This window comes from Ornithodoros turicata, chromosome 1, assembly GCF_037126465.1.
Source record: "Ornithodoros turicata isolate Travis chromosome 1, ASM3712646v1, whole genome shotgun sequence".
Taxonomy (NCBI): domain Eukaryota; kingdom Metazoa; phylum Arthropoda; class Arachnida; order Ixodida; family Argasidae; genus Ornithodoros; species Ornithodoros turicata.
The window spans coordinates 87959405-87984397 of record NC_088201.1 but is presented as its reverse complement, the minus strand read 5'-3'; the positions used below and the strand labels follow the sequence as shown (position 1 = coordinate 87984397).

The window sequence follows — 24993 nt, the reverse complement described above, 5'->3', positions numbered from 1 at the left end:
TATGCAGTGTCAAACTTTACACTGAGGTAGAGGTACCTGTCCTTTCTTTCATATACAAAAAAGTCTGCTGACTTGACCTTTGCAAGCCCCATCTGCATTTGAACCTGATAGTAGTACCTGCTTATAGTCTTTAGGGTGATGTTCTCACTGTCTCCTAGCAGTTCTCTCTTTTGGAATGCAGTAATATCAACTGGGCATTTCACCTCTAAAGCCCTTTGGAGGCAGCAATCACAGCTCACCAAGCCATCAGGGCTTGCGTCCAGATAAGGATGCTCGTCCATGATGTGAAGCCCACACTCATCAATTCTCAGGTTGCTGTGGCTTTCATGTACCGCCTTATAGGCCAACTTTGCTTCAGCTTCAAGGCGAAGTCCTCTTTCCATAGCCTTAGTCTTTACAGAGTGAGTGCGCATGATCAAACGCAGCAGCGGCCTTACATCATGGCGTCCCATTTTTGACCTAATGGTTTTGACTCGGGTGAAAACTGTGTGTGCTACCGAAGCAGTGATCATGCCAACACGTTGTTGGAACCACAAGTCTGAACTGCACTGCCCTCGTGTCAGAAGTTCTATATCCCTCAAACAGGCTTGTGTCCTTCCTTCTAAGATATCGCTGTACAGCTTTTCAGTGGACACGTATCCATGCAAGTCCCTCTGCAGCTTTGCACTTTGTTCCACAATTGAGTTGAGTTCCTTTGTTCCACAAGATTGAGTTCAGATGCTGCAGCTGGCTGCTCACATTCTTCCACTGGCTGATTGGGCTCTGTGATGGTGTCTGCCAACAGACATAAGTACACTGTGTTGTTGTATTGTAAGCACCTTCTAAGCATTTACGAAGTGGGAGTGGCTGTGGAACACTGTTTTCCAGGTGAAGCTTTGCTAGGTTGCGGTGTCCTAGAGGCTTGGGAATCCGGTCAAGGATGCATCCATTTGGAAGAGGAATATTGCTGCGCTTTATCTGTGAGAGACGAACCAAATGCAAAATACTGTCAACCCTGGATTGGCAAATTTTTATGAAAGACACCCGGTAGAACTAAACTTCTTTTCTCATGTATTCCTCTCTCGTTTTATGAATCCTTCTATTCGGAGGGTTCGAAACCAAGGGTGTTCATAAATCGAGGGCTGACTGTATATGCATTAGTGCTACAACCAAGTTATGATCTTCCAAGTTACAAGATAACCTACTTTTTTCGCACACGGCAGGTTGGTAGCGAGGCACGGGGCATACTTTTCCCTGACGAAATCCTTCTGGGTTTTACCCCACTTCTGTGGCAGGTCGGTCTGTGAGAGCACGTCGAACGATTTCTCTGAATTTATGTAGAGCAGGAGAGCAACTATGTGCTTACACCTGGGGCTCCTAAAAGCAGAAATCACAACTTAAGTCACACCAGCTGTGCGCAGCATGAGAGGGAATGAAATATGCGCCCCTTACCCGGCTTTACAGGAACACGCTGCTTTCTTTACATCTCGGTTTTCGATCGTCAGGGTCAGTTCGTGGGGGTGTCCACTGAGGTTCGACGTTGAAAGGACATATGCCAAGAAGGTGAACTCCACATCATTCCAGCTGCTTATTCTGAAGTCGACAACGTGTCCGGCGTCGAACACCAACTCCCCTTCCTCCAGGCACCGCGGGTTTTCACAAGAAGCAGCGATGTATTTGTTAATGCTTGACAACGGCAGAGACACTGTTAAACAATAGGCCGCTCCCAGTAAGTGAACGCAACAAGATATGACAGCAAGCTAACAACAGATCTATCGACAGGTGTAATTAGTAACGCTAAACAAGTTGAAGGAAAATATGACGGAACGCGCGACGTACGACATGACACACGAACGATCTAGCGAATGCTAGGTTGGCCAGTCGTGATGTGTTTGCGATAGTTAGAAGGCTTAGCTTATTTATCTGTGACACGATCCTCCGTGGTTTCGCTGTCGCATTCCATTTTGCAATGATGTCGTTAAACAAAGTTTTCACAGACGTCGTGAAACCCAAGCAGCAACATTAAACTAAACGCCGTCTGCTTTCGGCCGCGCATCCAGCTTGTGACGTAACGCGCTGGTCGCCGCATGGTGGCGACACTCAGACTTCTCAAGGCGAATAAGGCCCCATATTTGTTCCAGCGAGCAATGCGGTGTATTTTCAGAGGGCTTATAATTTTCGATACTTTTTTGTACCACCTGGGTTTCTTGATGAGCGCGCTACGACGTGCTAAGTAGCTCACGAGAGCCGATTGATTTGCTTCCCTCTATATACTAGCACATTATCCGCCTGCCAGGTGAAAACTTTCTTCAATTCTTTTAGCACACATTTCGCGCGTGCTTTATCAACACCGGAGGGTAGAAGATTAAAATCGAATTGATTGGGTTCCGGTTCGGGCTCCGAATGGACAGGTTCCAGAGGAGGAGGAGGAGGATGATAGTGAGCGCGCTTCAGCAAGTAATAGAGGGCTTCCAGTATTTTGCCCACTTTTACATCGTCCGAATCGTTAGATTTCAGAACTTCACCTATTTCTATTCTATGAGCCATGGCCGATGGCTTTGGATATCGCTCGCCCGGCGACTCCCGCCACGAGACTTGATAGCCCTGAGAGGAGCAGTGGAAGTATGGGAATGAGACCACCTCGTTGTCCCCTAATATATTTCTTTAGCTGCCGGGGGCACTTATGAAGTGACTTGTGAGCGAGGAAGCAGAGGATTTTTTTGTGTGTCTTCAGGTTTTTATGAAGTTCCGTCGAAAGTAGGATATTTCCGCGTAGAATGTTCAGACAGATTTCCGAAAGGATTCGAATGTCGTCGCAGCTGAGCTCTTTAAGTAACTCTGCGCGGTGCGTCGGTTTGCTGGCTGCCAATACTTTGAGGAGCGTGAGATGTCTTCTAAGATCGGCCGTCATTTCGCGGGCGTAAACAGGGACTGCCGGTCGTGCGGTAAAATACCCGTTCGCAGGCTACGAGAGGGAGGTGTTTGCGCGTGCAGATCCACAACTAAATAACCGTGCGCCTTCTCCGTCGCCTGGTTATATGCCTCGACAAAATAGGAGAGCCCCTGTTTCCCGAATACCTGACGTCCGAAGGTTTCGATCTGTTGTACGGACTGCGCATTCCGGAACAATACGATATAACTGGCGTTCAGCGATATCGTTCGAAAAGCGGCATTGTGATAGAACAAGGCTTTTGTGATCAGGATCACGGACACATTCTTATGGTGGCTACCACGTACAAACAAGACTCTACCTCCGATAGAACCCCCTTTTCCGTGATTTGATCGTCAATAACTATGAGAGTGGGATATTGCTCATCCCAATCTGCGGGTATCCTGTCCATAAACTCCACACCGTCGAAATCCTTTTCCCAGCCGACTGCATACTCTCGTACGTAGAGTATCTTCTGCGGTGGAACGCTAAATAATTCGGGGGTGTCTCATTATATTCTGCGTGAGCACCGTCTTCCCACACATGGACACGCCGGAGATGAGAATTCGAGCGGGGTGCTGGAACTGCATGCGCATCGTGGAATAACTTGAGCAGACTGTGTAGCGAGGTGTGATGCATCTTTATTTTCATTCATAGCTCCTAGCGCGATTGATGATCGTCTCCAGGACTCTTATTTCTTCCTGACATAGTTCCTGAAGCTCGCGCAGTGATTCCTGCCTATAAGCCGACAGGTACTCGTCCAAGATCTCGCGTATGATGTCCCACAACTTGTTTGCGGTGATACGGGAGCGCAATATGTGGCAGCACATCTCGACGAAGTTCTCTCACTCGTGTGACGCCTCAAAGCGGAACCGCGCGGAGTTGATGCACCTGAGTCGCGCCATCTGGTGGCACGACGTAAGTTTGGATGTATGAGATAGAGATACCCAATTGGGTTAGAACCATCTGAAGCCACCGCCGAGCGATCCGCGCACCATCTGGCGGCCGCCGGTGAAGGCTATGTTCAGTAGGCCAATCAGGACCTGCTAGCCATTATGGTGGGGCTTAGCGCGGGCCAATTGGCATGAAGAGATGGGTAACTTTGAACATCTGAGATAAAGCCGCAGCGGGGCCGCTGCCATCTAGCGGGCGCTAATGAAGGCTATGTTCAGCGGGCTTAGTCAGTGGGCTTAGAACGGGACCAATCGGTAGGCTTAAATTGGGGACGGCCAATCAGAGGGCTTAGAAAGTCTGGGAGAGTGATCAGTAGGCTTGGAATGGACCAATCAGCGGAGCCGGTTCATTAGCATAAAGGGGCGTAGCTGTGTTCAGCGATGCGCATGCACCAATCAGCGTGAAGTGGGCAGAGCCGAGTAATTAGCATAAAGGGGCGGAGCTACAGTCAACCAATCAATGATCAGTCAAGACTTAGCACGGGCCATTCAGCGTGAACTGGACGGAGCCAAGCCAACTAATTAGCATAAAGGAGTGGAGCTACGGTCAGCTAATCAATGATCAGTGGGGCTTGGCGCAGACCAATCAACGTGAAGTGGGCGGGGCTAATGGCGGCCAATCAGATGGCTTTGGATTGGCTTGTGATGGATTACAAATGGATTGTGTTGGCTTCGAACTGGATTGTGTTGGCTTAGAATTGGATTAGCATCGGCCATCTTGGATTAGAAAAAGGATGTCGTTATACAGTATGGTTCTTACACCGTATGGTTCTTATACAGGCACCGTTATTATGCCGTATTAATCTATACTACTCGTGTCCACCAGCAGTGCCGATGCCAGGCTCATCCCACTTCGTTTGTACCTTGCGAAACTTCTTAGCCAACCTACCACTTATAACAGAGTCGTCGGCTCCGGTATCGATTAACGCAATCATCTCATGGCCGTCGATTAGTATTTTCAGGTTATTGGTAATTTTTCGAGCGTCGTGTTGGTGCTGCGTTGGTGTTCGTCGAGTTGGAGGAGTTGGAGGAATTGTAACTTGTCGTCGGTCCGCAGCTTCACCTCCCGGAGCTGCAGTCTTCTGTTTTCCCGGTTAGGGCTGCGCCACACAGGTCGTCTTGCCGGTGACGGTTAACGTGCTCTTCCTGGCGACCTGCTGCGGTGCGGGGCGCTCGGGGACATGTCGCATCGCGAGCCAGCAGAAGCATTCTGCTGCCGTAGATAGTCCTCAATTGCGGCGGGGCGACTACCGCGCTCGAGGCGGGGGGCGTCGGATGAAAAACCGGGAAGGCCAAGACGTCGGTAGGGACATCGGCGATAGACGTGGTTGGCCTCTCCGCAGTGGTAGCAGAGCGGTCTGAAGTCGGGAGTCCGCCAAACGTCCGTTTTGCGAAACGGCTGAGAGTGTGGCGGGACGATCGGAGTAGGTTGGACAGGCCGAGGAGGCGTCCAACGGTTTCCGTAGTACGACGGACGAGTAGGTGGCACCTGTCTCAGAGCGGCGGCGTAGGTTGGTCTCGGTACTTCGGCGTCGGGGTTGGCGGTTGACGATGTCTGGATTGCCTGCTGAACCTCGTCCTTGATGATCGCACCGATCGATGACAAAGGGTCTTGAGCCTTCTCACGACAGAGGAGAGCTCGTACTTCTTCGCGTACACCTCTCGAATCAGCTGTCTGAGCGATCCGACGTCGAGGCCAGCGGTCGTGGAGAAAGCCACGTAGCCCTGGTGTCGTTGGTCGACGGTAGCGCGAGAGAGCAGGGTCCTCTCAATGCGGACGGCTTCGTCCAGAAAAGCGTCGGTCGTGGCGGGTGAATCCCGGGACAGGGCGCGAAAAATTCCTTGTTTTACGCCCCTCATGAGTCGCTGAACCTTCTTCTCCTCGGATGCTTCGGGGTCAGCTCGCCGGAAGAGCCGCAACACATCTTCGACGAAGCCTGTAACGCTTTCGTTTGGCAGCTGGATCCGTCTCTGGAGCAGATGTTCAGCGCGTTTAGCTCGTTGTTGAAAAGCGAACGCCTCGCGGAGTTTGCTTTTGAAGACGTCCCAGGACGTGAGCGAAGTCTCCCGGTTCTCGAACCATGTCTTCGCGGTGCCTTCCAGGGAGAAATAGACGTTGACGAGCTTCTGGTCGTCACTCCAGTTGTTGAACTTGGCGATCCGCTCGTAGTGGTCGACCCAATCGTCCACGTCGTCGTAATACTCCCCTCTGAATGTCTTCGGCGACCGTGCAGGGGCTATGGGCGTGGCAACAGGTTGCGCCACTTGGGTACTGGTCTCCGCAGTCATCTTCTTCTTGCGTTTAGGGGGTTCTAATGGACCGAATTCTGCAGGAAGACCACGCTGTCTTCTGCTTTGTCGCAGTTGGTCTTCCAGGCCGTTGGACAAGGGATGCCCCGCACCTCCACCAGAAATGTCACGAAGCGAAATGGGCCGGCGAGTCGTCGAATAAACAGCAAACGGTTTATTAAACTCCTTGGTAGCAAAAGCACAAGAGTGATATAGCTCTCTGAACACAACTGAGTCCAAAGGAATGAATGCTCCAGCTTGGAGTGCACAAGCATTTAAGCGTCGCGTCGAAAAGTCTAGAAACAGCACGTGCGTTTGCCAGAGAGCAGGCGATGTGTCTGGAAGCTTCTTGCTTCTTCTTCAGCATGCGCCGGGATGAGATGTACCGTTTCGTACCTGCCCTGGAAGTTTCTCGATGATGATTCGTGGCGATATAACAGGGTATGTGACGTAAGACTGACCAAAATTTTATGAAATCCGCGACTGACTTTTTTTTCTCAAAAGTCGTTGAATATATCTATCCGGACGGGGCCTACTGAAAGGTGGTGGTGTATCAGTAGATAACGCAGCCGTCAATTAACTTTCGTGATTAAACTTTATAATTAGTAAATATACGTTGACTACGTAATTGCAAAGATGTAGAGCACAACCCTGAGGGGTCTACCCCTCAAGAACCGAAACCACAGCGCCTTTTTTGCGCTCTAGTAAAAAAATGTGCGAAAATACAAAATAACTGAGCACTGTGCGGGTTTTGCAGCCAATATCTCTTCTCCCTGTCTCGGTGTCACCCCTTCTCAACTGACATCAGGTTGTTCCTGAAATCACGGAACAGCCCGCTTTGTCCCATAAAACATGCCGTATCTGATTTTCTTTCCGTCGTTATATCTGGCTTAATCTGCTAACACCTCACAACACAGTTCGCGATTTGATGTGATAAACGTCACGCAATAATACCAACGCATTAGTGTAAAAACCTGGCAGATAACAAAAATAAAATCACCGATTCCGCTGCTCAATAAGTGTCTACGTTGTATCAGATTTTAACAAAAGAAAAACAACGAGGACGCTAGGAAGGGGGGGGGGCATGTTTTGAGGAACAGTGTGATGTCAGTGGTGTCAAACGGTGACAGTGAGATTTATAAGAAAAAGAACTCGCACAACGCTCAAAGATAGTGCATTTTGCTCATTTTTTCAGGGCACAGAAAAGTGCTACTGTTTCGATTCTTGCTGACTAGACTTCTCAGGGTAGTGCTCTACAGATTTGGAATTGCGCACTCAACTTGTGTTCAGGAATTATGACGATTCATTATAAAAGTAATCAACGGCTGCACTAATTCGTGACGCACCACCACCATTGAGTAGGTCCCGTCAGGAATAGATATATTCAACGACTTTCGGAAAGAACAACTAAGCGCGAATTTAATAAAATCTTGGTCAGTCTCAAGTAACGCACCCAGTATACATATATACTAGTATATCACTCACTCTAGTTTCAGGCCTATGGCTTGAACACCCTTTGTTCCCTACTGATGTGGAACTCATCAAATAGTTCGTTTTGAGGCTTCGCGGAAAGGCATGATCGCAATACAGGTCGTCATATTCAATTGGAAGCGCTGCCGATTACACTCGCCGTATGAACGGGCTTTTAGGTGCTGTGATTTTGTATAGTGATTCCGATATTTCAGTCATTCCCAGAATTGCCCCTCCTCAAGTTGACTTGACCGGCGTACACCCTGCCCTTCATTGAAGCTATGCATTTCACGTGGAATATTCTTTGTCCCTCAGCTTTAGAAAGACGTGTAAACATTTAGGTATTCTATGAGAGGTCCCACGATGGTGAACAACTGGAATGGAAACCCAAGTGCGTCAGTTTCTTTGTTGTTGTTGTTGTTCATGTGGTACTTACTGGCGTGCCTTTGTGCTTGCATCATCGAGAAAGCAATGTGTTCCCCACAAAGTGTCGTCCTCTTCGAAAGCGTTCATGTCATGCACGAAAGGCGAACCTGTCTTCTACGGTTCTTTTAGTGCAACTGCAGTGTGCCCCAGTTTTTGGCTTTTCTTTTCTTTTCTACGACGAAAGAAGTAAGGACTGCTCAGTGCGCCTTCCGAAGCGGTTGCGTCGTGGTCCCTCACGATGACAACATTCTGGGCTGTTGGTTCAGTGGTGCAGATGTCGATTCTATCTTTCATGTTCCCTGGTTCGATCAGAGGGTCATGCCTTTCTTCTTTTTTATGAAGAGAGTTTTGAGATTACGGCAAGGCAAAGGCGTCACAATTTTCTTCCTGGATGGCTTATTATTAGGCACTATGACATAACATGACTAGTGTATGAAAGGTAGACCATCCGAACCTACTGCAATGCTCGCATCCATCGCATCCGAACCTACTGCAGTGCTACGGGAAGTCCCTGCTTTGCAGAATGCCAAGGTGTTAACATTGCAGAACAACAGCAGAGAGAGCATCTTTAACCCCTATTTTTACAACAGCAAGGCGCGTGGAGTAGAGATTCTTGTTTCTCTTTTTAAATTTTATTTGTTCATCCTTAAGTATGTGCTCTTGTTCGCACTCACAAGGCTTTCCATGCCTTTTAATCAAACTGTCATATCAAGCAATGCATCTCCCACGGTGCTTCCGACGACTGAGAAAACTTCTACTTGCATCCGTGTTTTTCTTTACCGCTTCTCGCATATTACAAAGTGCCTTCATATGGGACTGCGAGGACTGTCGTTACTGGCTAGTCGAAGTCTCTTATTTCACGTTATCAATAGCAAGCGCATAAAAGCAGTTTTAGCAGATGGTTTGTAAGGTTATCATGCTTGTCGGCGCCAATTTGCAGTTATATAAGACTCAGAATCTTATCCTTTGATTGGTTCAGGCAAGCCACGTTATATGAACGGTTCCCTAAAATTTTCTATCGTGTTCACCCCATTTTATAATACAGCGAGTCAGACGCCCAAAAGAATCCCAGAAGAATGGCGATTATCTGCGAGAAACATTACGGACGTTTTTCCGACTCTACTCTTGGTGCGATGAAAGGAAACTTTGGCATGACGTACGTTGGTCCCTACGATCTTATCACCACAGTTTGCGGTTACATCTTTGAGCAACACCTCCAAGATATGGAGAAAGCCGGTGCCCTCACACTGGAAGGCCTGCTGTTACTAGTGTGGTTGTTTTTATGTAGTAAATGAAAGAACGAACGAGAAGAAAGCTCGAAGCAGATCACAAAGCAGGACAGGCCTCCATAGGTGGCGTAAGCGTGAATGCACGACGTTATCTAGGAGATGTTGGTTTACCAATCAAACGTGACTCTGCTGCCACCTCTGGATGTTCTGAAAATAAGCACTCTTCCGCTTATTTGTTTGTTTATATTTATTTTTATAGAGGAGGGTGTTGGTAACCGACAAACCTTCTTGATGGTGCCGGGAAGAGACTGTAACACGCAAAATTTGGAATGCAGCATTGAAATGTCCTCATGATAAGGGCAAGAACAAACTGAAGCGTACGATACAGTGATCATGGACTAACAAGATGCAAGTAACAAAGTGAAGTACAGTTACTGAATTTGTTTTCGTAGCTTATAGAGTATAATTTCTTTTCATCGTTATGAAGGATAATTTCTGGGGTTTTCCTCAGACGCTGTCACACATACGGCGGCACATTTCCCTCAGAAGTCGCCCCAGGACACACATTTCTCATCGTCGACGGCATCTCCATTCCCCACAGAGAGAACAAAAAAATTGATGAGAATCAGCTTTACGAGTGACAATCACACTGTTCCACACGCTACGAGCAGCAGCCCAAAATTCTGAGCAGCAGTACAGCAAAGAAAAGCTTGGCAAAAGTTATCAGAGCTGATTCATCACGTTTTCATTTTGCGCTAGGCAATTGCTGCTGATAGCCGTGCTCCGCGCGCGATATCTGATGTACAAACTCCCTATCTCGTCTGCCCACGCCTCTTTCCATCTTCCTTCCTCCTCGCCTTATACTTTTCTTTCAAGTTGGCTTTCTTACACGTTCTTCTGCTATCAGACAGAACCTGCATCAGAGGAGGTGTCCCTGAATTCTGGTCATGGGTAAGTTGCGGGAAAATAGCGGAAAACTACGAGGGGCGTTCAAGTCAAACCGGGACTTTTCATTTTTCGCAAAAGTAAAATGAACTTAGAGGCGAGAAATTAGTTTTCTTTTTCAACGTAATCTCCAGCTGGGCACTAATGCACTTGTCCCAGCGTTTCACGAGGGCTTGGATGCCAGCAGCGTAGAAATCCTTACCAGCGCGTAGCAGCCATGATCGGACCGCATTCTTGACCTCGTCGTCGCAGCTGAAGTGGCAGCCCCCAAGGAACGCCTTCAGTGGGCCGAAGAGATGGAAATGGCTGGGGGCGCGGTCTGGACTGTAAGGGGGATGTGGCAGCAACTCCCAGCGAAGTTACTGTAAGGTGCCTGTCGTGAGATGTGCGGTATGCGGGCGTGCATTGTCCTGTAGGAGGAGGACTCCTTTGGTGATGAGGCCCGGCTTTCCGAAACTGGAGGTGTTCATGAATGATAGTGTTCAACGTTCCCACAGAAAGGTCCGTCTTTCGAGCCAGTTTGAGACATGTTATTCGTCGGTTCTTGATGAACAGGCGCTCCACAAGTTGGATGTTCTCAGGAGCTCTGACACTGCATGGGCTCTGAGCCGTCCCGGCCGGGATCGTCCTGCACTGTAGTACGGCCGTCTCGGAACCTTTTGCACCACTCAAACGCTTTGCTGCATCTAAGTGTATCGTGGCTATACTGAGCCTGAAGTCTTCTGTGAATTTCAGATGACTTTACGCCTTCATTCACGAGAAACTTCATGAAAATTCGCTGTTCGATGTGCGCGCTCACCTCGTTCTCGGCCATCTTGTCCAGCACGTGTCTTCTGTTTTGCACAAACTTTGGACCACCACGTGGTGAGCGCGGAGGCCTGTAGCGTGTGAAAATGACCAAAAAGAAGTAGCGCGAGCCATTTGTACACTCAGGAGACAAAGTCCCGGTTTCACTTGAACACCCCTCGTATTTGCATAACTGTTAGTTGGTAGGGGTGGCGGTACCGCGTTACTTTTTCGAATTTGTAGTGAGCCTAATAGTGCGCAATTTCTGAGTGGAGTAGCGGAATTCTCATACTTAGTTTCGGTAGCGGGTACTAGATGTACTCTACATATTCGTTACTTCGTACACGGAAACCTTGAGCTGCGTTTGAGACAACGTCGTGGTCGTCTTATTTTCCCCTCATCTCTGTCACTACCGGCTGGCCCGCTTCCTTGCAGTTTTATCTGTGAATTCCAAATCGTGTACATGCGAAATTCATATGGCATAACCAGCTCAATGGCTGCAGCCGAACAGCACCTTAGGCACTGGCATTCGGACAGCAACGCCATACTTAACTGTGTCTACTGTGCTTATGTGGCAGGTACCGGATATAGTAACACATCCTAGACGTTAGCTGATGTCTTACGTGTCAGGTATTGACCTTTCATCTAACAGAAGGACGTTTTTCTTTTCTTTTGTCTCTCTATTAATCTTTTCAGTTAACCACATACGCAGTAGAACCTGACATCACTTCGGGCCCGCACCAAAATGCAGCGTCTACGTGTGTGCCCTGCGTTCCTATGCATCCTACTCTGCATTACGGCTGGTGTAACCTCAGCAAATCCTAAAAAAGCTGATGTTCGCAGTGAGTTTACGGCTGTTGTGCTTCGACATGGGGCCAGAGCGCCTCTGGGAACGTTTCCGAGGGATCCAAATAAAAACCACCAGTGGCAATATGGTTTTGGCCAATTAACCAAGGAAGGAAGGCTAGCTATGTACAAGTTAGGGAGGTATCTTCGAAAGCGATACGGCTCAAGCTTGTCTTCTGACCCACGTGAAGTATGGGCTCGAAGCAGTCCCGAACCAAGGTGCTTTGACAGCGTGGCATTGCTCCTGTATGGTATGTACCCGGTTAAAGAAGCTTACCAAAAATGGAAAGCGGGACGAGATTGGCAACCAGTACCCATCATGAGCCTGCCCAAGCATAATGACAAGTACACGTAAGCATTTATTCCTATTCATCCCAGAAAGTTCACAAATGTTGCCATTCAATTTGCTTGTCCTCCTACGTTGCGTCGTGGTTTCATCTTGTTTCTCTCTATTTTGGGCATACAATGTATCACGTGCTACATATTACACTGTGCTATAGTATACACGCCATGGACTGAAACCTGAACATCGGAGTTCACAACATGTTGAGAGGATCAAACAACAACACATTTATTTTGATGATCAGGATTGTGGTGTGTCATCGCAATATTTGGAGCGCGACGAGATATATTTTCCCAATGATAGATTCTGCAGAAATCTTTGCGTAATCACCGTAGCCGTAATTAAACACCTGAAGGCTGGTTCACACTGCTGCGGTTATGGCCGCGCTTACGCCTACGGCGAATCGTCGCCATGGCAACGGAGACACGCTCAAATGCAGTACGTGGACGGAACAGAAGGGGTTGTGTCAACATCAACTTTCTCGGCGCAAGCAGCGCAACCCAAGTGGCCAATAGGAGGGGAGGATATAGCGCATGCACGGAGACCCCACGGGAGCGCGGGGAGCACAAGGTAGCTGCGGCTTTTTCCTTTACTCCGTAGGGTGCACACTGTGAAGGGCGTTCCTTCATTGGAGGAACGTAACGCTACAACGCAATAATGTGAACGGGGTCTACGAGAGCGGCACCGTGAAGCGGCTCCGCAATCAAAAGCCCGTAAAAGCAGATGTGTGAACCGGCCTTGACACAGCGAAATTGCGGATCCTATATTTTGGCATCACATCATGGTCTTGGTTTTCCTATAAGACTATGGTACTATTGTGGCTCAATTATAATACGCGAAAACACGTATTACAAGTATTATAATACCCGCGTTTTAGGTCATCCACTCTTTGAACACCTACTCTTCTGGGGATTAGTCAGTGTACCCTCTCTGGCCATAAAATTCCCCGGAAAGAAAGGAACAATCAGAAGTGTTTCTAGCTCTGTGTCCAAGGTTATTGTACGAACCAGGGCAGACTTCTACTTCTGGTACGCAGGCGGGAAATTTTCGCCCTCCTCCCACGCTTGGAGGGGTTGAGGGTCGCCTCAGGAGGGACAGTTGACCTCGACCCTAGCTAGTCTCAAAAAGGGACAGGTCTTAGACGCGTCGTGACATATACAATATCCAAATATGCGGGGGGGGGGGGGGCGGTTTGTTTGTCGTGGGGCGTAGTCGGGAAGGGTAGAGAGGGAAATCCAATGTATAAACTGTCATTTTTTTTGGGGGGGGGGCGATCGCCCAACCGCCCTCCCCCTGGATCCACCACAGACTCAAAGATTGAATTTTTGAGAAAATGTTATCAAAACCAAGGAATCAGTAATGCATCTATTGTTTCATACAACAGGCACTGTAAATTGTGAAATAAATATTGCGTACGCCTTAGGTTTTCAAAACGTTCTGTATTCCTTTATTACCATAATGTATTAAATACGGTATTAGTATTATGTATTATAATGCACATTTTGAAAAAGTATTTGTATTAGTATTATAATACGAAAAAATAGTATTACTGCCCACCCCTGATATATAGGCTGTACGTGTTCTCTATAAACTTCTACCCGACAAACGTCATCATGACGTTGCTAGACAGACCGAAACCAAAACACATCGGGAGGGGAAAGCTGGGTTCCACGAATGAGCAATTGTTCGCTGAAAGAAAGTAGGACCGAAGGTCGCGTCCCTTTCAGAGTCGATCGTAATCCCCTCAAGACCGTGGCTTTCAGGCGCGACATTGTTCGTCACTAGCTTTGAACGTAGTTCAACTCTACCAAACTCGTGGCGCTGTCGAACATTATGACGTCACGTTTACAAACAGGTAGAGGTCTATTAAGAGGCCATACCAGTCGGGGAGCAACTCCGATTAACGATTTTCCCGATTCTAGATGGCACCACGCTCGCCGTCCTTATCACGCCGTTCGCCTCCGACTCCGAAATAATCCCCATTGTGCATGGTTGACGTCGCGGGTTTAAGGCGGCACGCACCCTCTGCGCTGTTTGTCGAGAGGTAAAGTGTCGGACTTTGAGACGAAAGGTCTACAGTTCGATTCGGGGCACTCACGTCTTTTTGCTTGTCTCCTATTGCTGTATGACTACTTTGTTACTTTTATTTTGTTCTATCTCTTGTTTTCACAAGTTACTCGCGTCTGTAGTGACTGATTATGGAAGTTTTTAGTTATTCTTCGTATTGTTGTGCTTGTGCATACTAGCTACATGACGACATACAAATTTGATCGGATAGTATGAATGGTAATATGGACAATACATACAGAGATGGTATTATAAACGAAGGCTGCCAGCACTGAGTCTGAGCGCTAGTCGATTGCCAATTAAAGAAATCAGGAGATGACCACGGAAAAGTTACTTCATATGCTATCAAAGCTCTCCCGCGATGTCGGTATCTCAGAGGCTCTTAACTGGATGTACTAGCGGCGGTACATTAGGCCTGCACACCGCGCTTACAATGCCGATCTGGAAAATCTAGTGCTCGAAACAGTATTTTATTCCTGCACTCGCCTACACACAATTTACATTGATAATACCTCTATTATTCATGCAAAAATGACATTTTGGGATATATATTTCTGGCATGTAGGTATTACCAGATATCTGAATTCATTTTCCAGGTGTTGGTGCACAATACTTTACAAAATTTCTGGCGCAAAATACACTGCTTATTATTACCGGGAAACTTCAGTAATATATTTTACAGACTCCTTTCCCCCGTGTTTTCGCTTCTTTTTCTTTCACATTACACAAGCCCCGAAAAATGACGTCAGAGGGGAACCCCCAGTGACAGGGACCTTCCTTTTTTGTTTTTACCGATCTTCCAATTTAGTGACTCTAATCGTCCCCGTTTACCAAGCCGTACAAATAAAGGCGGATTGGGTGGGGGGAGGATGATAAAGGCTTTGGGTTGACACACACGAAACCAGCCAAGGTCGAACGGCGGGGCCTCGCAGCGGGAGTCGCTTTGTTGTTTCTTTTTTTCCCCCTGGACATCAAGAGGTACGATGCAACAAATAATAAAATAACATAGAGTAAAAAAAAGTAATAACGGTCGCTTGACAACATAACATGTTGTGTCAGTGTAGGAATGCAGTTCGACCTCCTTATATTTCATGTGAAAAAATGAATTTGTGCTTTTTTCTTTTTTTGGAGAACTCTGAAGCGTAAAATACATTGTTAAAATTTGTCCACGTTCGACGCGAATAAATCGTTCAAAAATATCATTTATTTATTTGATTTATTTATTTGTCAAAAATGTTGATTATTTGACAGTTGACATCAATTATTATTTGACAAAGTGTTGGGGGACTAGGGGTGAAAGGCATGTATGCCATGTTTAGTCACTATCTGTGAGTGAGATCGCCTTCTGGATGCGAAAAAGTGGATTAGGATGAGGAGTGTGTTTATGGCAAGCGGGTTACACAGAGTGGAATATTCCTTAGGATAACAGCATTTAGAACTGAATCTTTCTTTTGTTGTTCTTTTTTTCTTCTTTTTTGTTTCATCAACGCTTCAAGCGAACCAATAAAGAGAATCGATCAGACGACCGCTGCCGTTTGGATCAAACGGTGTTCGATCAAATGGCTTTCGACCAAATATCCCGCGTTCGATCAAACGGCTTTCGACCACACGACGTTCGATCAAATGTCCCGGAACAAAAAAAGAAAAAGGAGAAGAAGGAAGTTCCTAAAACTCCTTAAACTCTGCCTTTATGATAAATGAACAAGATAAAATGAAAGGAACTTGACGCGAAGGTCTCGGAGCACAAATTCCGCCTCATAACGCCCTGATTATTACCCGGAAACCTCAGTACTATATTTTTTGACACTCCCTGGGTTTCACAGGGTACTTCACATTACACGGAACCTTTCGTCCAGTTTTGTGTCATTAGTTCAGCGTAGAATCCCCAGTGACCCGCAGCTTTTCCTTAACCCCGTCAGTAGGCCTCCCTTCGTCCGCGGTGCAAAGACAGCCGGGTAAAGGTTTTGGGTCATCCCACGCGCAACCAGCAAGCAGTGTCGAAAGATCGCAAATCGAGGGAACCGGTATCGAAAAATTGGGTGTACCTCAAAATAAAGTTATCCAAATCCCCGTTGAAAAATAAACTACTGTAAATAAATGTTATCTGGCTATAAAATGCACAGTTGTGCGCGGGAAACTGCCAAAGCGCACTTAGACTAACCTGAACATGAAAACGCAAACACCGAACTTGTACAGTGCTGGACAAAAGTTTACGGAACACCATCAGGCGCATTCCTTCCTCAGAGTGTCACGCTAGAAGCGAATGGTACCGTACGGACTTACAAACAGGTGACTGGGTTACCTAGGCACATGTCTGTAAGTCCATGTGGCTCCATTTGCTGCTAGCGTGGAACTCTGAGGAAGGAATGCGCTGGAGCGTGTTCCGTAAACTTTTGCCCAGCACTGTACTAACCTAATAATAAACTACCCAACGTGCTGTTCCGTCGTGTCCGCCCTGCTAAGCATAAGTCGCTGAAATGTGGCTTTCGTTGGCTAAAATGACTTGGACAGACATCGAAATTTCGTGAATTTGTGTGGTAAATAGTGATGTCGGAAACACGGCATATCATCGTACGAAGCAATCGAGCATTGTCGTTGGTTTTCCTTGTTTCGAGAACGTGAATTTGGGTTCCGGAAGATATGGTTCCTCATGGCGTGGGCGGAAAAATGGTGCAGCGGTCGCTTGATCGTTTTTTCTTATTGGTTCACCTGTTGGTTCACAAAAAAAGGATAAAAATAAAAATAAATCCATCAAAGAAAGAAAGAGAAGAACAAAGAAAGCTGCAGTTGTAAATGCCGTTATCCAAAGTTCCCCAACCCTTTTTCAACTAATAATTGATGTCAAATGATAAACATTTTTAACAAATAAATCAGTCGAATAAATAAATGACATCTTTGGATGATGCTCACTGCGTGGTGCTCCTATATCACATATCGTATTTTTTGCTCTTGTAGGTCAGGCACAGACTTTGCAGTTGTTCTCTCATACTTTGGATGTCGATGAGCCGTATCTTCAGCAGAAGTGGAGTTGTACGGGCCATGAGACAATGAATAAATGGGCGTACAGCTTTCATTGTACATAAACATCGACACAGAAAAGATGCAGGGGACAACTGTAAAACCCGTGTCTGGCCAACTGTAGCAAAATACTAGCATCCAGAGGACGATATCACTAGCGAACTAGTGCAGCGAATTATATCGATTTTATATTGCCCATTGAATGGAATTTCAAATCAGGAGAGCGAATGGTAACACTTGATCGGCTATTATGTGCTCCATCGGCTAGCTGCAACTACGACCCTGTATTTTTGGCAGCGCAGGTGCTTGCGGGATAATTTTTTCCGTCCACACAACCTGGGACCTTTTTTTTTTCTTATACCCCACGAATTTCGAGATCGTGGATTTCGCATCCGGGAATATCGAGGTCCTCCTGAAAACTTCAGAAGTTTGGAACTGACTGAGGCGTGCACCCTTAGCGAAAAGAAAAGGAAACGGCGAATTATTATTATGAGAGGCGACGGTAGAATTTCTAACATTTTTTCAGCATCACGAACTTTACAGCACAGTCCTGTTGAACGTTACTGTAACGAATGACTGTAAATCCCGGCTTACACTAACCGGAAATACGAGAGATTCTCGTTAGCCTTATGAGACAGTTCAAACAGTTGACTGAGTCCGCACAAACTCGAACAGGCAAAATGGGCGAATTGACGTTTCACGTGAAGCTAATAAACTCGTCTCACACTTCTATACGCGCACCGTGCGCAGAGGGAGAGAGAAAAGGAGAGGGTAGTTGGTGTCTGTGTCCTTTCTCTTTACATTACACAAGCACGACTATGCATAATGTAAAACCCCGAGACTAGGGAACACGAAAGGACAGACACAACACGAAGTCTCAAACACAGCTGAAAATTTTACTCACATTTCGTTTTTTTTTTTTTTTTTACAAAAACGAAAAGTATTAGACATATAAATTTGGTGTCTATTGATTCCTGAAATATTTCGAGAGAAAATAAATGAAAAGTTTTTTTTTCGAAATGGCTATAGAAGTTTAATAAAAACCTGTTCAAAAAGGGAGGAGAAAAATTGTGTATTTTTTTCACATTCGTGAAGTCGCCGTAAAATACATACGATACGATACATACGAATCTGCGCGGTGGTTACCGAGAAAAAGCATAAAATATGTTCCATAGGAAATACATTGGGACGGAGAGCTGGTATGCCCTCTTAAAGCATCGTTCGAAGTGCGCTCTGTAGTCTGTTTCGTCTGTGTTGTTTCGATTTTTCGCACTCTTACACTGGAAATCATCCAGTTGTTCAATAGGTACAAAAGTGCATCTATTTTCTCTTTAATATCTGCGTCTTGTTTTCTTGTTATTTTGCAGGTTTAATTGCCCCCAAATGATTACGGCAATGTTAACGAAACTGCAGTCCTCGAGCAGCAATGGGAAAAACAGTCCTGTTAACCTGGTGGCGCAATTGACAGGCCTTTTACCGAATGAACCCAGAAAGCTTTTAGACGCCGTAGATGCTTTTTTGGTGCAACATGAAAATAATCTTACACTACCTGATGCGCTGAAGAGCCGTTTACCAAAACTTACCGAATTAAATCACCAGCTTTACCTTATGCTTGGAGCTGCACTCTCGCCAATAATGGGTGGTGAAATCTTGAGGTAAGATATTTTGTTACTTTGTTTTATGGTTCTGTTTCCTGCACGTCTCGGACAATGTAACGTGCATTACAATTGCGCGATTTTCTTTTCAGACAAATTTGAAAATGATTTTTATTGATGATTAATTTAGCCATTTGTAGGGAATTATCCTTCCCAAAGAAACGAGGATACCGTATTTACTTTCGAGAATACTTGAAGGAAAAAAAAAAATATGCTCTCGCACAAAATTTTGTAATTGAATTGCGGAGGAAGGCTTCCTGTTGTGCTACTACTACCTAATTCAGGAGAAAACGAGAACGGTTTCAAATGGCAACACAATGTCAGCTCCACAACTGAAGTAATGTGACATGAACTGGAGAAAGTGGTGAACGGCTACCATACGTTTTTTTAATTTCATGTCAGCGACGAAACTGGCTATATGCGGTGGACAGAAGTAGGGAGATGAATAGAGAACAGCGGGAAGGAGGGAGAGAGAGAGAGAGGGTTAGCATACGCCATGGCTGGTCGATTTCATGGATAACTGTGCTGACGACCGTGTCCAAAGGCTACTGCTCAGCAAGAACATCTGACCCCGAATACTCTGTCGGCGACGACCACGCGCGCGTTTCTTCATGCCGAGACACCAGCGATCCGCTTCTGTAGAATGCCAGTATCTTGGGACTGGTATTCTGTAGAATACCAATTCTTGCTGAAAGTTAATGGCAGGGGCTAAAGCATTCATTTTGAGCAGCTCGTCGCAATGACGACCACCGGAAACTGTTGGTAATACTTTCGAGGTAAGCGGCCTCAGTTGATCGACTGGAAGCATGTCTTCTTACTGATCCCAAGCTTTTGGGTTCGAATTCGGCCGAGGACGCTATAGTTTGTCGTCATGGTACAACGTTAAAGGCATCGTCCTCCGCGATATACGTTAAAGGAGCTGTGAAAGGCCACTCCACGTTTCTTTCTTTTTTTGTTGTAGTTATTTTGCTGCTGCGGGTTGTACGGGAAACAAAAACCGTTCTTGCACAAACGCAATGAACGTATCTAACTTGAGGCGCGCGAGAGATATCTGATCCGGTCATCCATCGATATCAGAAAGCCTGTAAGAGTGTGAGCGAGGTTGACGTCACTGCCTAACGTCACAGGGAGAGTCCCGGGCCGTTTGTATAAAGGTATTGGAGATCGGTCTCATGCTCGAGTTGGATCTCAAGCTCGTGCTCATGGTCTGGCCCGGTTGCATCAAGCAAATTTGAGAGCAAAGTTGAGATCCAGTGTGAGCACGTTCTCGTGTAGCGTTGTTGAGACAGGTATAACTACCACACTGAAATGCGTTCTCAACTTGAGGACAACTGCTCTACTTCGTTGGCACTGACGGTGCCTTTTTGATATGCCATTCGCAAGGCAGCGAGCTTCTTTGTAATGAATTGAAATTTGTCATTTCCGTTTCGCTGCCATTGTTGTCATATCGGAAAAGTTTGATCGAACGACGTCCATTTGTTTCTCACGTGCCAGTGGTACCGTCCCTTCAGGCCAAATTGGGGTTCTGTTTCGTTCGACCTCTGACACACACTGTTGAGATAGAGGCAACATTTAGTTATCTGTATCATAGTAGATAATTGAACACACAAACTTTATGTTCGTTTTATTCAACTGAATGCTTTACAATCCGGCGATGTTACTTAAGTATCCCTATTAGAAGCCTTCACGCTGTTGTATCAGCTGCCGCAGTGAGTAAGAAGCTGACGAAGAGATTTATCATCGATTTAAAAAGCGGAGCTGTTTATGCATTCTGCAGATTAAACGATGCTACGCGAATATATTGTACTGTACAGATTCGGGGTACAGTGATATTTTGCCTTATATCATATAGGCTGACCCAACTGACACTGACAGGCAAAGCAGAACGACGATACGACTACTGCGGGAAGAAAAAAAAAACTCCCAGAATGGTTGTCGAAGTAGCCTGCTCCGACACCGGAGCGATACGGAGCACCTCTATCTTCCATGGCGTTGGAGAGTTGAGCTCATGACGTAATTTCCGCGTTTTTGTAAAGTGAATTGCGAAAACATTTTTTGCATGGTCGTTCCTGATAGATTGCTTTATCAATTGAGCGGCGTTTCGAGAAATCCCATGCGTCATTCCACTGCTCATTCAAACACAAGAGCAGTGAATGGGTGACAGCACAGGGTGCGAATATTAATTCGCGGCCTTGGCCTTCACTTGCCCCTCATCAGACAAATGTTGTCATAATACGTGTCAATCCCACAAAGTCTATGCACGACATCCGAGACAACGCATCCTGGGAAAGAGAGCGGAGGTTTCACTCGGAGTACCAAGAGCTACACTGAACCTGCCGGCCTTCGCTGAAACACAGGAGCTGACGGTACCGACCTTGCGCTTACTACAAGCGTTTCGACATTACACTCGTCTAGCAGCACGTCGCAGGAGACATCCTCTATTACATGCAATTGATCGCCGATCCCATTCGGTCATCCACAAGTGTGTAATGCCAGTCAGGCGCGTAAGCCTGATCCCTAGTCCATTCCCGACTACGTTGTGCCCATCATGGATCCAGAGACAACGAAATGTGTGCCTGGAAATATCAGGTGTATGCTCTCAGAAGACCACTTCGCTACATGTCGTGGGGTAACATACCCAACAAGGGGTTAATACCAAACTATAGAGAAGCAGATATTTGCGGATACGCCCACAACCCTAAATGGGTTAACCGAAGAGCTTTCTAGATATACACAGCTGTGGTATTCAGCACGTCGCTCGGCTGTCCCACACTACAACGGATATGGGACGCATTCTCAGCCCTTTTGGCATGTCAGCACTGCACCCGACATTGACTCCTGGTTTATCTTTAGTGAGTGCGAAAGTGGACTTACCGCGGTTTTCGCGGCGAAGGAAACCAGCAGCCTTTCCCTTGTGGTACGCGACAACGAAGCACTCGACAAAAGGCACATCCGAGAACAGTGGATACGAGGTCACGCGAACATCCGCGGCGACGGAGTAGCGCACCGCCTTGCCCTAGACGCTCACCACACAATACCCGCACATGGAGTCTATTTTATCAGCTCCGATGCGTAATGTGTTCTATGTCTTCTGCGATGCCGACCGATAAAAAGTGATTGGTTGAACGTGAGGTAGTCGACGTCAATGCTCCTCAGAATAGATTTCCACCTCACACATAGAATTTCTTCAAGGGTGTCCACACCACCGGAATCATTACTTCACCGGTTACGGCTGAATGTTCCCCTTAGTCATACGTTCCTACACCGTATCGGCATGGCCTTCTCACCAGACTGCACCCTATGTAGGGTGCCAGAGGACAACGAACACATACTGCTCAGCTGCGAGCAGTGCACAGTGAACTGCTACGAAGTGCATTGGACAGATACTTTAACGGACCTCATGACATCGACAAAACACTCGGTGTTGGCCAGCCGCCAATTTCGAAGCTGTGTTCCATTCTGCCATGGGGCAGTGTACCGCCTCAGCGGTGGTGAATTGCCCACCCCATCACCATCCAATGTATGTATGTGTGTGTGTGTGTGTGTGTGTGTGCCATCTCGTTCTTCGGGGTTCTCGTGGAACACACATCCTGAAAGAAATCTGGAGGCGAAACCCATCAACCCTAAGTGTGCTGGGTAGACAGCCCTATGTGTACTATATGGGCAGATGCAAACAGCAGAGCCTTGCGAAGGTTGTTTCTAGCATAAATTTTTAGTTGATCGCGTTGTAGATCAAGAGGGTCGAAGTCTACGAAGTCAACTCGTTTTCATACCTGACATCTGATGGGCAGAACAAGAGTGAAGGAGGAGACTCGAGTGAGTTTTGCAGGTCAGCTGATGCAAATATTGATAGGTGATATTCACGGGTGTTGTGGCAATCATCGCACCTCCTAGTCTTTCCGTATCCATAGGGAAGCTTGGAAATTGCTGCCAGCTTCCCCTGCCGCAATGCTTCTGCACCTCACGGCAATATGACCTCTAACCCTTACAAATATGGGTCAAGTACATGTTACTGTTCCTGTAGGGGAATATAATCATTTCCACATAGGGTACCGTGGACATTATGGTAATTCAACGCGATTACGTGAATGAACGCTATTTCGAGTTATTGAGAACTACACCTGCGTTTTGTTACACTTGCTTGCTATCAACTGTACTTACGTACATGGGAAATGTTTACAAAGAGGAATTGAGTTTGGTATATCTGGATACCTAGCCTTCTCGGAAACCCTCAGCTTTCGGTTATGTTAAGTTTCAGTTATGTTTCAGTTATGTTTTCTTCCTGCATGAACAGTTTAGTACAAATGTACTTACACACTTAATTACGTGTGTCCATGAATGAACTATGCATAAGGATATATTCACAGGCTACCTACTATTATTATTACAGAGACATCGCTCTTAAGCTACAGTCCTTCTTTGATCCAAGTTCAACAAGAAAATCCCTGGCCATCAAAGGATTTGCTCCGTTGGATATCCCAAAAAGCGACACCAGGCAAAAGAAACTCCACCTGTATTCTTATCACGATCTGAATGTAATCGCTGTGATGTTTAGCCTGAACAACGCTTTGAAGGAACGACCTCCTTACGGATCTGCAGTTCTCTTTGAGGTTAAAAAACTAAGTGGTGAAAATGAACGTCAAATCGAAGTATTCTACAAAAAAGGGACCGATGATCCAGTTCGTGTTACTATGAGTGGTTGCCCAGTTCCGTGTACACTCACCAAATTTAACGCGTTCATAGAGAAAACTTTTCATCCTGTAACTGCTGAACAGTGTGGAGTACTCAAGGAGCAGTTTGTAGTGCTCTGATATTTGGTGTCTGCCACTTACACAGGAGCACATATGAAATCTGTATGACATATGCGCTAATAAAATGGTGAAGGGAGCTTGGCTCTGAATTGTACATTGATTCTGTTATGTACTTAGACACGAGCTTCTCGTGAGATATTCTAGTATTTGTTCATCTAATCCTTACCTAATTCTCTTTCTTCTGATTCTTGGAGTATAGTAGACGACATCCCGTTGGGCAGTTTTCACATCACAAAGTTGTTTACTTGAAGCATCTTTAAAGGGACTATGAAATTTCCCGAACCCCCATACTTTTTTTCCGATGGAAACTGTTCTTCCCGCAGAGAAACTAATATGCCACAAAGTTTTCCGGACGAAATCGCTCCACTCTGCGAGGAGCGCGCGCTAGAAATGTCTCTTCCGCGTTCCTCCTCTCCCGCGCATATTTCCCTGCCGATGGTGTAACTGTACGGACCGCACTTCGGTTCCCCGTTACGTCAACGGTGTTGCACAATGGCAAGTAATGCCGCGAGCTCGCGCTGTGGCTGCCGCCACTGCCGAAATCTGCCGATCGCGCGAAAGCTGCTGTCATGTAGATTTCCACTCCCGATGAACGCATACGCGGGATCCTACGGCGCATGCTCCTGGCGGGATTCCTCGGCTCGGCAACACGTCACGATGACGTGTTGCTGAGCCGGCCGTGGTCGCGTCAAGTTACCCGTTGTGTCTCCGCTCGGCAGCTCGCCACGGCGTGGCGCCAGCTGTCCTCCCTTCGCCGCTCCGTTTAAATTCGCTCCCGAGAAATCCGCTCTCGCGACGAAAGTAAAATTTCGGTTCTAGACTCAGAAAAATGTCTTCTTTCGAATGAAACGAAGAAAAAAAATCGTTTCATAGTCCCTTTAAACAGGAAACAGGAATACGGTATTGACCTTTGTATTTTCCTTATCTTTCATTGCCTTTTTCATCTAGCTGATCTTTCTTCCTTCACAATACACATTTCCCCCTTTTTACGTTTTCTAACAAGACAAAACTGGTGGAGAACCCGAGTGGTCTCACAGAATATTACAACTTCGTGGTATCGTGTCGTTCTGCCTAGTTCACGACATAACGAAGACCGAGCTTACAAATAATAATAATAAGAAGAAGAAAAAGAAAAAATCCCCTTCTTGCAGAAACTCAGTAGACCAGGACTTATGAGAGTTGCCCAGTTTGCCTCAAGGGGCGCTATCATCGCGATTTCTTTGCCGCCGGCGCGCGCAGCCGGGGTC

General features: G+C 46.5%; 1 protein-coding gene across 2 annotated transcripts in view; it reads left to right on the top strand.

Annotated features, from left to right (window-relative positions):
• Window positions 1–23823, top strand: part of LOC135378444 (prostatic acid phosphatase-like) — a 56523-nt gene extending 32700 nt beyond the window's left edge. For both annotated transcript variants that reach the window (XM_064611486.1, XM_064611487.1), the window contains exons 2-4: window positions 11703–12203; window positions 18648–18935; window positions 23326–23823. In XM_064611486.1, the coding sequence (XP_064467556.1) occupies window positions 11752–12203; window positions 18648–18935; window positions 23326–23746 (1161 nt within the window). In that variant the 5' untranslated portion in view covers window positions 11703–11751 and the 3' untranslated portion in view covers window positions 23747–23823. The remainder of the gene's footprint in view (window positions 1–11702; window positions 12204–18647; window positions 18936–23325) is intronic.
• Window positions 23824–24993: the final 1170 nt, after the last annotated feature.